The 16,872-nt window shown below is 39.2% G+C and overlaps 2 protein-coding genes across 2 annotated transcripts in view; one reads left to right on the top strand and one right to left on the bottom strand.

Moving 5' to 3' along the window:
* The window catches only part of triob (trio Rho guanine nucleotide exchange factor b), a 141,487-nt gene extending 132,373 nt beyond the window's left edge, over positions 1 to 9,114 (bottom strand). Inside the window, exon 1 of the mRNA XM_088999776.1 lies at positions 8,826 to 9,114. Within this exon, the coding sequence (XP_088855902.1) occupies positions 8,826 to 8,895 (70 nt within the window). The 5' untranslated portion in view covers positions 8,896 to 9,114. The remainder of the gene's footprint in view (positions 1 to 8,825) is intronic.
* Positions 9,115 to 11,900: 2,786 nt separating this feature from the next.
* The window catches only part of dnah5 (dynein, axonemal, heavy chain 5), a 152,815-nt gene continuing 147,843 nt past the window's right edge, over positions 11,901 to 16,872 (top strand). Inside the window, exon 1 of the mRNA XM_088997780.1 lies at positions 11,901 to 12,146. Within this exon, the coding sequence (XP_088853906.1) occupies positions 12,057 to 12,146 (90 nt within the window). The 5' untranslated portion in view covers positions 11,901 to 12,056. The remainder of the gene's footprint in view (positions 12,147 to 16,872) is intronic.

Raw genomic sequence — 16,872 nt, 5'->3', positions numbered from 1 at the left:
AGAGAGCACAGTTTGTGTTGGACAGGCCATGCACAGCTGTTCAGAAGTAGTCTGGAGCAGTGCGCAAGTTCAAATATGACCATCCAACCATTATCTGAAATGCTTTATCCTCACAAGGGTTGGGAGTGTGGTGGTGCCTATCCCAGGGGAGTTCGGGCAAATGGTGCAGTAACCCAGAACTTGTTTCCAGCCAATTGCACGGCACATTTATCCAACCAATCATTAAAAATAAATAGATCAATAAATAATTACATGGGAGCTTAATGGAACACGATCAAATAATGTATAAAAATCTTCAAATTCATAACCCGGATGTTGTTTTGAACTGCAAAAGGCTTCCTGAACAAACTCTTCAACTGATAAAAATCCTCAACACCTTTAGTTTAGGGCAGTAACAAATGTTAGCCTTGCATGCCCGATTCATTTCAAGACACAGTGGTTGACTGCCATAGTAATTACATAAATGCCGTTCATCAAGAATGGATTGTACCCATTAGTCAATTGTCGGCGAGTGAATTTTACAATTCTGCAGGAACATGACGGCAGCAGAGCAAAGTACAGTAAATCTTTCTCTCTGAAGAGGTATGTCCAATAACAAACACAATAACAACAATTGTGAGATCATGAGAACTCACTGACTTGTGTCACAATACATAAAGTATCACAGCATGGCTGCCCTATGCAACAAGCATGTGAAAGGAGTTCAGCCAAAATTAGACCTATAGCACCATCACTTGGAAAACATGTTTTCCTCAAACACAATAAATGGAAAAGTAAAGTGGTATAGTTATTTTTGTTTTTGTTCACCGACTAACGGTTTACTGAACATTTGAATTGACAAAACTCACATACAGTAAAGTCTCGTTATATCGATATTGGATATATCAATAGTCCCGGTTATATCGATACTATTTCTATGCACGCACGGAGAAAATTACATGCAAACAGGGTCGGATATATCGATAGTCCCGGTTATATCCATATTTTTTCGGACTCCCTTGAATATCGATATAACGAGACTTTACTGTACTTGGAAATCTAAACCTCGAAAATAACTTCTCCAGCAGTCTGTTGTGGTGCTTTTATGATTGTCCCAGTTTGTAATTCAGAGATGGCTACACAAGACTGTGGTGAATCCACACTATTTAGAAAAAGTTATAAATAAAGTGAGTCTGTCTCCCTCAATAGCTCTTTCTTCTTGGCTTGTAAGAGAGCCGGCATGTACACTAGGGTCCGTTATTTTACAACACAACCAATGCCAATCTATGCTTGGTCTTCAACTCTGACCAACTGCCAATTAGACTACCCGATGATATAACCATGGAGTTGAGCCTCGTGGAAAGCAAGGAAGTCGTCTTTCCCAAGGCGTGGTCCATCCCAATTTGAACTCTGTAATTTAATGGGTGAAGGCGTGTTTAAACCTTCTAGTATGCCTATCTCTTTTTTATCTGCCCTTCCTTAGACTCATTTTGCTGAAGGCTACTTAATGTATGAAAGGGAGTATTGAGTTGCTCCCTCCCATAAGGAAATGAATATTTAAACTGCTCTGAATAAGCAAGAGATGTAAAAGAAATTCATAAATTTCAATGTATAAAATATTGTGTCTCATGAACTAAAAAAGGGTAAATCCAACAAATTCAAAATGTTGTTTGCTTGTCCGTTAATGACCATTCTCCTCCAGCAAGTCCCATTAGGCATTAATGGAGCAACATATCGTTCAAGATGGTCTGACAATTATACATCTGATTGCAGTGTGCAGCCAGTAGTTGCGATGCCAATTGAATTTCACAATGCAGCCTTGGAAAAGACTGCCACTGAATGGGTGCAATAATTTAATTACATGTTACTCAAGAGAGCACAAAATTAGATATCAAAATGCCCATTATTTAGAAGTTATTTTTAGTTTTACCTTGAGACTCACATCACAGTGCTACAACACCTTTGACAGAGGTCAATCTCAAAACTTAATTAAACAACAGCATGTTTTAAATGGGTAGGGGGCTGATGAAGGTTGCTTTAAAATACAGACATTATAGTATCCTAGATACTATGATCTGTGGAGTCACAATTCATCGTACAGTGACTCCACCCATCCATTTTTGGATCGCTTATCCTGTTGAGCGCAGATGGACTCTTGTCAGGATGAAGAGAATTTTGATCAGTTCAAAATATAGATCCGCTTTTGCACAACTCTTCACAGATATATATATATATATATATATATATATATATATATATATATATATATATATATATATATATATATATATATATATATATATATATATATATATATGTATATGTTACGTGCGGTGAGGTTCATGGCTGGTGAAGCACTGACGTCATCACAGTCAGATTTACAAACACATGAACTCTATAGAGTAGCTTATTCACCATTTGATTGGCAACAGTTAACGTGTTTTGTTTAAAATGTTATGTACACATTCTTTATATAAACTGTACCATAGAAAAAAAAGAATTAGAAAAAAATAATCGTTTATTTTATCGTTATTATAATTGTTATCGTGTTACCTTTACTTATAAATGAAGTCCATGCGCCGCTCCTTCTGAAGAAAGGCAGCTATAACTTCTTTGTAGAAGCCTTCCTTATCTTCAGTTTTAAAAGTCTCTACTTCTTTCAATTTAGATATGTAATCCACCATTCTGAAAATATGGCCAAGCAACACGAAAAAATTACTGGATGGTTGCACTTAACTTGCGAACTGTTTACTGTAGCTTGCTCTCACTAATTCTATTATTCTGCAGCCAAGGAGGCGCAAGAAGAATCTGTAATCACCAGCGCCCCCTGTCATGAGGCAGGAGAACTGTGTGCCTCACCTATGCACACAGTTTTCATAAAAAATAAAATAAACACTGTAGTACAGTGTTTATAATGTAAAGTGGCTCTACATTGTATACACCAGCTAATCTGTAGACATTTAGTTCATATACTAAAAGTATTTGAACACTTTAATAACGAGGGACAGCAATGCGGTCTCACTGCAGAGCAAGCCAGCACAGTTCGCATAGTGATTGCGCAATCCATGGTGAGGCTCAGCCGGCTGCTGCCTCACCGCTCGTCTCCACTTAGTATTTGAACGGTAAATGTGAAAATTCCGCGATTTTGAAAAAAAAATCCAAAAATGGTGAAGTTAAATGGAAAAGAACTTTTAAGTACAAATCACTGAATAAGTATAACTGTTTAATTTATTTTTTCATTTGATATTTCCATGATGACAGGTGAGGCACGGCCTCACCTGCCTCCCCTGACTGCACGTTGAACTTTGTAATTTTGTAAGTCATGATTAAAGAGATAAACTGTACTACACAATAAAGTCATTTTATTTACCTTTGTGATGGCCGTTAATTGCTTGATGGAATAGAGTGTCCGGTTTCCTCAGCATTAAACACTTGATGAGGAATATAGGCTACTTTTGCCATCTTGAGGAATGATTCCTTGTAGGTGCTTTCTCTGTGATAATTATATCTAGTTCTTCATCAATTGTGATCTGTTTAGCTGGGTTGATAGCTTTTTGCATCAAGTGTACAAATGACTTGTGCGGGTTATTTGTGGAGCCTGATTGATGGGATATTTTAACTGTTTTCTATCCATTTTGTCACTATTCTCACACTCTCTCACTCACTTTTTTTTAATTTCAAGCTCTGTCATCTGCCTTTCGTGTGTGTGTGTGTTTTCTCACTCTCTCTCTCTACCTTGCCCTTCTTAGTCACCATCCGACTACATTTCTCCAGCCCGAATGACATCCCGATGTCACTGCTGTAGATCCTGGTTGTGTGGATCAGGGAATCTATGTCACTTTTGCTCTTAGCATACTGCTTTATGTCATCCATGTAGAGGAGATGACTGATCGTAGCTTTCTGAGGCGGTATCCATAGCCTGTCTTGGCGATTATTTAGCTGAGGGGGTTCAGGCCTATGCAGAACAGCAGTGGGGAGAGTGCATCACCTTGGTATATGCCATATTTGATGGACACTTGCGTTAGTGGCTTGCCATTGGCTTCAAGTGTGATTTTCCACATCCTAATCGAGTTTGCAACGAAGGCTCTCAGGGTCCTGTTGACCTTATACAACTCCAAGCATTCAGTGATACATGTGTGGCATCGAGTCAAATGCTTTCTTGTAATCAATCCAGGCTGTGCACAGGTTGGTATGTCGGGACCTGCAGTCTTGTGTGACTGTTCTGTCATACATACATGTGTGTGTGTGTGTGCGTGTGTGTGTGTGTGTGTGTGTGTGTGTGTGTGTGTGTATATACAGTAAAGTCTCGTTATATCGATAGTACTGCTTATTACGATACTATTTCTATGAACGCAAGGAGAAAATTTACATGCCGCAGGATCAGATATATCGATAGTCCGGTTATGTCGATATTTTTTCCGACTCCCGAGAATATCAATATATATATATATATATATATATATATATATAGAAATATATTATATATATATATATATATATATATATATATATATATATATATATATATAGAAATATATATATATATATATATATATATATATATATATATATATATATATATATATATATATATATATATATATATATATATATATATACACTGTATAACACAAAACAGGGTCCCCGAGAAAGCAGTTACTTTGTAGCTCTCGAACGCTTTCCCCAATAATAAATTAGTGTATGCACTGAATAGATCAATACTAAGTTTGCATGGATGAATGAAGTGTACTTGTATTAGATTACAGAACAAGGCAGCAGTTGAATTAAAAGCATACCAAGGGCTTTCAATGACTGTCTGAATGAATTAATATATTAATGAATGTTTGATTTTATGATTTCTATCATTGTTATCAATCATATTGACGAGAGTGTGTTAGTGACAAAAAAAGAGATCTAAAGGAAGAACAAATGACTGTTACTTTTTATTTGCTCCACTCTGATTCTCCCCTTTGCATTTTAATGTCATTTACTTTTGGAAAAACAAACAAAAAAAATGTTATATTTTCTAACTAATACTGTCTTATTTCCAGCATCCACAGACATTTCTTTCTCCATCATGAACACTGCATGAGCTGTGTTTGCTGGCACATACACGTCCAAACAGCCCAACTCCACTGAGCCATCCTTATTCTCTGATATCAGCAATGCAGCTTTGAGAAATTAGTTTTGTGACTAATGGTTATTTTAGGAATCGATGAATCAGTGAAATACTTTTTGAATTAATTAATGAATTGAATTTTTCTAAAGAAAGGTTGCAGAATGAACATACCAGAACTTAGTTCTTGGTATCTTTTGTAATGTTGGTTAAACTGACCTGAGCAGAGGTGGGTGGGTGCAGAGGTAAAGTGGGGTGAGATTATTTTAAGTTTAAAGAGAATGTTTACAAATCCTTCATCCTATACAGAGAAGTAAAGGCAGGCTAGTGTTATCTGCTACCTCCTACAAACAACAATTAGAAGGCAAACAGCAGCATTTTTGACCATCTGGAGCCTTTTTGGGAGGGAGTGACAACAAACTAACTTAATTTCAAAACTTCCCTCTGATCTCATCATACCTCTCACATTTTTAGTTCAAGGAGTCTAGTTGAGATCAATCTCCAATGATCAAACTTATTTCCATTTAACAAGCAAGAAGGACATTTTTCCTTGTAAGAAAATATCAAATACACATTTCAATTCATACACAAATACGTGTGTGTTTGTATTGAGAATAAAACAATTCTGCGTAAATAAATATTTACATCATACATTCAGTCCTGAGCAACAAAAAACATGCTTATTTGGTTTATTTATGTCCTAACAATATAAACAGTTTTCTACTTTCATTTCTTTCATAACCTTTCTGCTGTGAAATGTAAATTTCTCCACTGCGAGACTAATAAAGGCAAATCCAATCCAATCCAATCCAACAGTGAGTGCGACTGTGGATTACCTTTATGTCCACTGTGTATAGTATATTTTGAAAAAAAATACACCATCCAAGGTAATTATGTTCTCTATTTTCAAATTAATGATGGCATTTGTCGGTTGTTAAAGAGAACATGCTTAGTGATTTCATAATATCCTACTTGCGTTTTTCATTTTGTGAAATGACCACTGTGCCCATGAAAGTGTCAGAATTTAACATATTGATTGGTTTAGAGATGTAAATATGAAAGCCCTATTGCATCAAGGCAACGCAAACACAGCAACTAAACAAGATTGACATGATAATCAGGAGGCACAGTGGGTAACTCGTGTAATAAGAAGAATGAGAATAATAAGAAGAAGAATCCTGAAGAATGAATGTCTCTCTGTGTCTTTGATTTGTCATATTGTCTCTATGCTGTCATATTATTTGTTATTTAGTTTGTTTTTTGTTCTTTTGACTTCAAGACGGCGCCGCGAGAGTGGCTGCCTTTCCAGCAGCTCATGTATTTTGTTTTTCTGCTTTCATTCCTTTCATCACTTTGCTGCTGTGAGATGTAAATTTCTCCACTGTGAGACTAATAAAGGCAAATCCAATCCAATCCAATCCAAGAACAAGAATAATAGTTTGTGGCCAAAACATTATACCTTACTGGTAATATCGATTATGATGATTTCGTTTTAGAAGTTAAAGGAAAATGCATTGAAAAATACCCAAGCAATTGGAAGAATATAATATTTATTTATTAAAAAAACATTCCCCACTGTCTGGCAAGCAAAGTTGATTTCTTGTGTCCAATTTATTACACCACCCACCGACCTTCACCGCGCCATGACCATGTCGAATTGTCATTGAGCAGGTAGCTCAATGGTTAGCTGGCTATCCATTAGCTATCTATTGGATGGCTAGCTGGCTATCTGTTGGCTATCTAATCGCTGGCTGGCTCGCTTTCTATCTATTTGAGTTACTTCCGGGTTGAGTGAACGCTGGCGCATGTGGCTGCCGCTGCTCACCCACAGAAAAACTGATCCTGTGACTGTAAACTGACCTTGAGAGTTTTGAAAGGCGCTTAGAAATGAAATTTATTATTATTATTAAAGTGAAGAAGTCGATGAGGAGGGTGTAAAGCTCTTCACACACACTCTGAGTACCTTGTCGGGAAAGGCCATTTACCAGATGTTTTGTATGTAGTTATTTTCTAAAACAATGTAAGAGAAAAAGTCTTAGTCAAAGTAAATATTATTTTAGTGAAAGACACCCATCTTTTTGAGAATTAACCACAATAAAAACATTTAAAAAGATGGTGGCCTTAACTTCATACAGTGATTTCATAAATGTATTAAGTGCTCCTCGTACAGCACATCGTCAATAAAACGTGTGTGAAATGTCGAGATTATCTTACAAACAAGTCTCTTGCATTGAATATATAAAGTGTAAATTGGTGGACGTGTGTAAATGTTGTGTTTTTTTGTGCTAATGCATATATGATGAACAAGAGACCCAATGGCACCAGGTGTCAAAGAGAGAATCAGCTGAATAAGACAGGGGGGCAGCTGTTTCTTGTGGGGTGGATAAGTGCTGGTGGTTCCCCTCTTTTAGGGGCAACATCACATCTCACACCCAATGCACCTGAACCAGAAATGATACCCCCTCCAAAACAGACTCTGAAAAACAGGGCCACATGGAGTTTAAAGGCTGATTGGGGGACTACTCAATAGTTTAATAAAAAATAAAATATCCACACAGTACACCTTGACTGACAGCTTAATTCGGAACAGTTTCACAATCCAATGAAATTCGATACAAAACCTGAGGCAACTGTATACCATGACATTGGTATCCACACACACAGTCGATCTTTATTTGTTTCCCGTATAATTTGGGGAATTTGTGAATGGTTTTGCAACATTTGAGAGTTTGACTTCGGTTAAAATTGAATCTTTGACATGAGATTTTAACCCATGCCAATTTCGGCAATTTTTCCTGGACCATTCAATGCCAATGAAATGTCTTCATTGTTTCGTGTGAATGGAGAGCAAATTTTAAAACAAGTTATTTTGTATGTTTGTTGCCTGCGGGAAAAGCAATGTATACCCATAATGCTTAATGCTTATTATTGTGGATTTGTATGGTGGCAAAGAACAACACGGCATCGATTTAAGAGGTGTTACTATTTATTTTGCCTTGGCATGAAAAAAATATCTTGCGATGTGATGCATTGCACATCACTGCTACACTTTACAACACAGTATTATTGACACTAAAATAGTATTGCTCTCTAAAAGGCATCATTCATCTAAAAGGGGGCTTTTTGATACAGCTCTGTGATTGAATTTTGGATGTGCATGAGTACCTAATACTGTGGGACAGTTACTCATAAACACGATGCACATATTCGGGAGAGGGTGTCATAAAATACGCACGCACAAGTAAAAATCAGATTATCACACTCGTCTTTCGAGTACCATCACAACACGTTTACGTTTTGGATGCATTTTTACAGAGGGCTTGTCTATTCGTATTTGTTATGACGATGATGCCATAGCGCCAGAAAGGCCCCGTGCAATGCATTGCATCGCCCATTCACACATGATTGTCCCATAGGATGAAATAATCATTCTAGCCCGATCTTCGTCATATATTGGGGATAACGTGTCCTGTTTGGATATAGGTGCAGCCAATACTCCGGTGAGGGTCACGCAGCTCTTGATCACGCACATTTAATGTGTCGTTAATGGCTGTGATTAACACCATGACAAGCTGGTGGAATTAAATGCGATAAATAGGTACAGTACGTGCAACGCTTTTTAAAACCGTTATGATGCTATGTAACACCGACGCAGCGTACCGGTGAGCACACAACTAGTCGTGCAGCTACACCCTCCGCTTGAAAGCAGACTCGCCCCTTCCTGACTTACCGGATTTGAAAAACGCCGCTACGTCTGGAGCGTCCTTTGCAGCCTCATCAAGCCCATCCGATGCGCTCATGGCTGTACTCTCTCGTGCGCAAACCGCCCCTCAAATATCCACAAACCGGAGCGATTTGTCGTCGGAACTGGTCACACAAGCAAGCTGTAACCTTTTATCCCAGAAGCTCCGACCGTGGAATAAACGCTCTGCTCATTAAGCCAAAGACCTCCATTTTGACCGAGAAGGGAGAAATCCTAACGACCGAGCGGCGGCGCTCCCGAGTTGATTGGAGGAAGAGAAGGGAGGGGTGATACTGGAGTGGAATAAGGTGGAGGTTTAAAAAAAATAGGGGAGGAGGATGGGAAACGAATGAGGGTGGGATATCCTGGGATTCCGTTTCTGAAGGAGGTGGGGTTGGTGCATTGTGCACCACATTGAATTTATCCCCCTCTTACGTCACTGCGGTGCTGATGCGGGCTGTGAGGGAGTCATTCTTCCTGGCTTTACACACCAGAGGAAGCCCACACGATGAGCTCATTGACAGTTCTGCTCGTGTCCCGCGTAGGCGTGTCATGAGTTTTGAGTTACGAGCAGAGCGCAACGGGTTTTTTTTTCCTGTTTAAACACTTATTTTATAAAAAAACGAAGCGTTCGTGCTGATATCTGCCGCCTTGGAGAAAGACAATAGATGCTACAGTATAAAGTCATTTGGACCATAGAGTAATTTTAATCCTGTTGGCCGCTTCCTGGTAACTCTTCTGTGGACCTTGGCGATGCTGGAAAGTGCGCTGCTGCCATCTAGAAACGGTCCCGAGTACTTGGTTGTTGGAAGTGTGACAATCGTTCAACGACCAAAAACTACATTGACATAATACAGTATACGGCACACGTTTTGCTTCAAGGGGGTTCTTCCTCAACTCATTTAAACGTGAATTGTATTATTTCAGACGGACACGAATCTAGATATTTTATTCAGAATACAATATTTTAATTCATATAAATATATTACTGCAAATTCTAATCAGAGATAGCATGTGACTCTAAACAGTGACGTGCGGTGAGGTTCATGGCTGGTAAGGCACTGACGTCATCAGTCATTTTTACAAACATGAACTCCACAGAGTATCTTATTCACCATTTGATTGGCAACAGTTAACGTGTTTTGTTTAAAATGTCATGTCGGCATTATTTATATACTCTATACAAACTAACACAGAAGAAAAAAAATAAAAAAACATTATCGTGTTACCATTACTTATAAATGAAGTCCAAGTCTCTCTGTCTCAATGGAGATCACTGCCAGTGTCGAAAGTCGTCCTGTTCCGACTGTATGTTTTCAGTGCTGAGAATGACCGCTCCACTGATGCTGTAGTAGCTGGAACAGTGAGCACGAGCTGGAGCAACTTTGTCGCTTCAGGAATAGTTTCAATGAGATCCTTCTTGGCCAAAAAGCTGAGAAGCTGTCCAGAAGATTTATATTCATCCCTCACCGTTTGTGAGCTATACAGTCCGGTGTTGGTCTTCCTTTAATTATTATCTCCTGCTGTGATTGAAAGTCCAGTTTAGAAAATTATTTCAATTTAGATATATAATCCTCCATTCTGAAAATAAGACCAAGCAACACGAAAAAAATGACTGGATGGTTGCACTTAACTTGCTAACTGTTTACTGTAGCTTGCTGTCACCAATTCTATTATTCTGCAGCCGAGGAGTCGCAAGAAGAATCTAATCACCAGCGCCCCCTGTCATGAGGCAGAATAACTGTGTGCCTCACCTATGCACACAGTTTTGATAAAAATAAAATAAACACTGTAGTACAGTGACTGTACATTATATATACCCGCTATATACCCGTATATTATATATACCCGCTTTACTGTAGAAATTTAGTTGATATACTAAAAGCTTTTGAACACTTTAATAGCGATATGCAGAGGGACAGCAACGCAGTCCCACTGCAGAGCAAGCCAGCACAGTTAGCATAGTCATTGCGCAATCCATGGTGAGGCTCAGCCGGCTGGTGCCTCACCGCTCGTCTCTACATAGTATTTGCACGGTAAATGTGAAAATTCAGCGATTTTGAAAAAAAAATCCAAAAATGGTGATGTTAAATGGAAAAGAATGTTAAAGTACAAATCACTAAATAAATATAACCGTTTAATTTATTTTTTCAGTTGATATTTCCATGATGACAGGTGAGGCACAGCCTCACCTGCCTCCCCTGACTGCACGTCACTGACTCCAAACGTATTTTGACAGTGATTCCAAAAATGATTTGTTGTCCGAAAGAAATGTTTTTGGAGAGAGTTTCATTTTTTGTTTGTAAATTTGAACATGAGGAATACACATTTCACCATACGTTGTTTTTTATACCAATGATGTTTCAGGGAAATATCTTGCTTCTGCTGTTGCAGAACCAAACCTGTAATTCATTAATCTTACTAATACCTAATCTTACTAAATGCCCATGACATACTATGGTGATGATGATTAAAACCCAGCTACTGGTGAAAAACGTGGGCAATTCTGCCTTCGAATACAAAAAAACAAACTCATAATGGTTGCATAAATATCTGGTGGAAAAAAAACAAGTTCACATTCGTTTTTAGAGAGGCCTTCGTGAACTGGGACAATTTGTTTTTTTTTTTTTTTTTACATTTGTTTTGAACATGGAATCAAAACAATCCAAAATGGATAACAGACAGATACTAAAGTGTTTCTCATGTTTAAAATAAGTTGGAAAACAAATACAATTACAGTAGATATGACAATTAATATCTGGATTCATAATCATAATGTGAGAAAGGAAACAATAAAAAATCCAAAACACGGACATTTTGACTACAATATTCTAAACTTCACTACCTCAATTCCTCATTAGTATGTTGTTAATGTCACGCCTCTAGTTGTCCTCTAAATCCCGTGGAGGTATGTTTTTTTCTCGTTTGTATTAAACAATTCATGATGCAGTGTAATTATAAAGAATTCTAAACTACAATGACAATACTCAATGCCCTATTCAAGTTTCATTTCCGTCCAAGCTTTTTTGTCTGACAGATTCTTCAACCTTCCTCCTCTATTTGCCTGCGTTACCTTGGTAACCAAAACAACAACACGATGGTCTCTGAAAGCAGAAGCAGTAGCATCAAACCTTGAGTGGTTTTGAAGAAACAGTGGACATAGCACATCTGTTGACGAATTCGATTGGCATTGACTAAAAAAAGGGTGGCGTGGAGGGCATGGCGTCCACGTCTCGTGTCGTTAAAGTTAGTTACAAGAACCGAAGCAGCCAGTCAACTGGGCCCGCTGAATCCCACAAGGAAATGCAGGTATGAGCACGAATACTTTAACGTCAGGCCCTGGAATTAAATCTGTCCTAATTGCAGCATTTATTTCATTGTTGAAAAGATGAATGTAGGGTGAAGAAATTGATATTTTAAAATGATGAAACCGTGTACAGACTATGTTCATTACTCTCATGTCTCGGCTAATACGTGTACAGATTACACGTGTTGATTTAAAAAAAATAATTGCAACTCATGTATGAGATGTTTGTATAAGCAATGCAAACGGGACATGTAGGTTCTTGTTGATTTACAAAACACGTAACTACTCTTGAGTTTATGTACTTATATATCATTGTGTTGAGAATCACTGCGGCGTTTCAATTCGGGCTCCCAGCAACGATGAATAAAATTTGCTGGGTGCACTGAGATAATTAGTCCACTAGAGGGAAGTATGTTCACACTGGATTTGAGTTACCATAAAAAAATGACCAGTGGGATTGATGCAGACTACGGAAAAGGATTAGGGCCATTAAGGAAGAAAATTTAAGGTTGCCAATATTCGGACTTTTGTCCTCAGACTTCTTAATGTGAGAATTCTGACGTTATTAGAATTTGACATTAAAGTGAGAATTATGACTATTCTCACAAATCTTACTTTGAAGTCAGAATATTGACTTTATTCTTAAAATTCTAACTTTAAAGTGAGAATTCTCACTTTGAAGTGAGAATTCTGACATTCTCAGAATTCTGACATTAAAGTGAAAATTCTGACTTTATTCTCAGAATTCTGACTTTAAAGTGATAATTCTTTATTTAAATTCTGACTTTATTCGAAAACAAGTCAGAATTCTCAGTTTAAAGTCACAATTCTGAGAATAAAGTCAGGATTCTCAGTTTAAAGTCACAATTCTTAGAATAAAGCCAATTTTATTTTCTTCAGTGGCCCTAATTCTCTTCTGTTTGGTTTGACTAAACGCAGAACCTACAGATTTTATCAATGTTGTTCTATTTGGTTTGACTCAATCAAAATCATCCCTCTTGCATTTTGGAAAGGTGGATGCTTCCAATTTTGTGAGGAACAAAACTCTTGTTTGCAAGAGCAAAGTTATTTATGCCTGGTTTGGTAGGGGTGCTGTGGAAGAAATTTGAAGGCCTAGTCAATGACGTTTGGATGAAGTCGAACAGGGATTGTGAGCAACATCCTTTCAATCCATATCAGTTACGTTGACCCGATCATAAAATGTCTTTTTGAGCTGTCATATAATGTACATTATTGTTGTATTTATGGTTTTTTTTTTTATGTTGCTGTGCCGATGACCATTTTGTGTTTGGGAGCCGTTTACTGAGCATCTTCATCCTAATTAAGTTCATAGAGTTGCTTGTTCTGTAGCCAGAAGGGGACATAACCCAGTGTCTTCTTGTGGCGGTCCCCGAACCCGTATAAATACAGAGGGTTGTGTCAGGAAGGGCATCCGATGTAAAAACTTGGCCAAAACAAACATGCGAATCTGAAGATGGAGGACACTGATTCGCTGTGGTGACCCCCAGAACGGAAAAGCCGAAAGGAACGCTCATGGTTGTATTTATCAGTTGCATTAGTTTATGTCCTCTTCGGTCTGATGTTAGTTACAATTCAAATTTACGATTTGTTTCAAAGTTGAAATATCATAAGGTTGAAAAGTATTGGGAAATCGTTTTGCGTTTGAACAACATCACAATAAATTTGAAATAAAATGTAAGATGTGTTTTGCTTGTAGGTTTACTGCATTCATCTGAGAGTACAGTACAGTGAGACCTCAACTTACAAACACCTCAACTTACAAACTTTTCGTCTTACAAACGTCAAATTTCTGAAAATTAAACCTTATAATAAGCACTATTTGGCGGAGTGATCTTCGGCGGAACCACACGATCGAACAGCACCAGAGGTTAAGTTACCAACAGTCCTTATGGAAGGTGACTCTCCTTGCACTTTATTTTACAGCACAGTTTATTTCTTTACCGTCGTCATGTAATGTGCTCACTTTCCAAACAGCAATTCCCTTTGACCTTCGACCTCCAACGCCATTCCATCAAGCCATAAATGACCATCACAAATGTAAATAAAGTGACTTTATGATACAATGCAGTGTATTTCTTTCATTACAATACAATAGCACATTTATTATACATAAAATAAGGTATGTTGTGTGTAGTTTTAAGACTTATTTAGTTGAAAAGTATATTTTATGGAAACTCAGGACCGGATTATTCCCATTTTAATGGTTTCCTATGGGAATTTTTTTTTGAGATACACACTTTTCGCCTTACACACTGTCTGGGAACCAATTAAGTTCGTAAATTGAGGTCTCACTGTATTTGCATTCTAAACAGGTGAACTAGGTAGGAATTACACGTTTGTGTGTATGTAAATTTCCCCATTGTGGGACGAATAAAGGTTTTCTGATTCGGAGTCTCATGCTATCTCTGATTCTGATGCCTTCAAATTTTTAAGGAACCAAAAGTATTGGGACACATTACAAATCTCAAATTAAACTTTGACTTTTTGAGACTTCTGTACTATGAATTGCACTTAAATGAGTTCAGAAGCATTTAGCTGTTATTCACCTTAGTTTGACAGTTATGTTAGTGACAAGTCTGAAAAAAGTAGACGTTGATAGACGTTTCATTAATATTATTCCCAACCCCGTAATTAACGCCACCCTTCATTTTGACAGCTGTTCTGTTCAGATGTCATCCCTTTTTACATGAATCAGAAACACCGCTCCGGATGATAAAGGACTGAAACCTTTGAAATTGTACAAACACAATAATAAACGTATTGTGAAAAAAAACTGTGGCATTGCCAATCGACCAAGCACTGCAGTATTTCCAGTTTTAATGCCATTATTGTACAGGAGATTGGGAAAGTGAACCTCACATTGTGACTCGTAAGTATATGGCACTGAATACATGGCACACACACACACACACACACACACACACACACACACACACACACACACACACACACGCACGCACACACACACACTCTTGGCAGTCCATCGAAGTCGAAGATGACGTCACTTCCATTGCTTTGTGGGGTATTGGACAGTGGTTATCGGCGCTGGCTTCGATGCCACTGTAGGTGACTATGAAGCCCGATTCTGGAGCCACAAATCCTGCCACATTCAGGACATGTGAGGCCAGTACCGGGCTGGCGAGGCGGTACTGAAGCAGCACAAAGGTGTCTTTGCTCGTGCCGCACGATCCTCCTCTGGGTGCGTTTGTTTTCAAGTTGTGTCGCCCTTCGTGGCATAAGGAACGCCACAGTGGCCTGTTAGCTGCAGCAGACTCCAGATCGCTGGGCTTGATGTTGCATTTCTTTAGAGTCTGTTTAAGCTGGTCTTTGTATCGCAGCTTAGGACCACCAGGCTTCCTATTCGCTGACAGGAGTTGTCCATAAAGCACCTGTTGAGGCAAGCGGCAGCTAGGCATCCGGATGACATGTCCAACCCACCGGAGTTGCCTCTTTGCCAGTATAGCCTCGATACTGGTGGAGGCGGTGCGTTGAAGGATGTCGGTGTGTGAGACACGATCCTGCCAGGTGATGCAAAGGATTCGTTGGAGGCACCTGATGTGGAATGCATCACGGCGTCTCACATGGCGTCGATAGATGGTCCAGGCTTCCATATAGCAGCGTGGACACACACACTGCTTGGTAGACTGCGACTTTTGTTGGAATTCTTAAGTGGTTGTTTTCGAACACACAAGTACGCAATCTGGCAAAAGCTTTGGAGGCCTGATGGATGCGGGCCTGGACGTCATCGTCAATTAGACAGGAGGGTGTTAGAATGCTGCCGAGGTAGCTGAATTGTTGGACAACCTTGAGGGGTGTGCCACTGAGGGTGAACGCTGGGGTAGGAGAACTCTCTTTTGCCATGACCTCCGTTTTGGTTACATTGATCACGAGACCGAGTGATCGGTCGACGGAGGACATGGTATCAAGGGCATGTTGCATGGCAGCTGGGCTGTGGGCCAACAGAGCACAATCATCTGCATACTGTAGCTCGTGGATGTCGCTGATCAGGGTCTTGGTCTTGGCCTGTAGGCGTCTGATGTTGAACAGGCTACCATCCAGGCGGAATTGGATTTGTACGCCGCCACCTTCCTGGATGGACTTATGGAAGAGGAGCGTAGCTGCCATCAGGAACAGGTTGAATATAGCAGGGGCAAGTACACAGCCCTGCTTCACCCCGACTTCCACAGGGAACGGGGAAGATTGCTGGCCACCAACAAGTACAGTTGCTTGCATGCCGCTGTGGAACTGTTTTAGGATGCCGAGAAATTTGGAGGGAACGCCAAATTTCTGCAGTATGGTCCAGAGAATGTCACGGTTAACTGTGTCAAATGCCTTTGTAAGGTCGATGAAGGTGATATAGAGGTCCTTGTTTTGTTCCTTGCATTTCTCCTGAACTTGGCGCGCAGAGAAGATCATGTACAGAGTGCTTCGATCCTTCCTGAAACCGCATTGTGTCTCTGGGAGGATGTCTTCGGTAATGTGCGATGTAAGACGGAACAGCATTACTTTTGCAAGAATCTTGCCAGCAACAGAAAGTAGGAAGATGCCACGGCTGTTGCCGCAGACTGACTTGTCCCCCTTCCTTTTATAAATGGTGACAATGTTGCTGTCTTTCCATTCCTGAGGAAGTTTCCCGTTTTGCCAGATGTTGCAGATGAGGTGGTAAAGCTTCCGTGTCAGGAGGTAACCGCCGCTCTTGAAGACCTC

This window comes from Hippocampus bargibanti, linkage group LG06, assembly GCF_051943395.1.
Source record: "Hippocampus bargibanti isolate YZ-2025 linkage group LG06, ASM5194339v1, whole genome shotgun sequence".
Lineage (NCBI taxonomy): Eukaryota > Metazoa > Chordata > Actinopteri > Syngnathiformes > Syngnathidae > Hippocampus > Hippocampus bargibanti.
The sequence above is the reverse complement of the archived record's forward strand: the minus strand, read 5'-3'. Positions and strand labels throughout refer to the sequence as shown.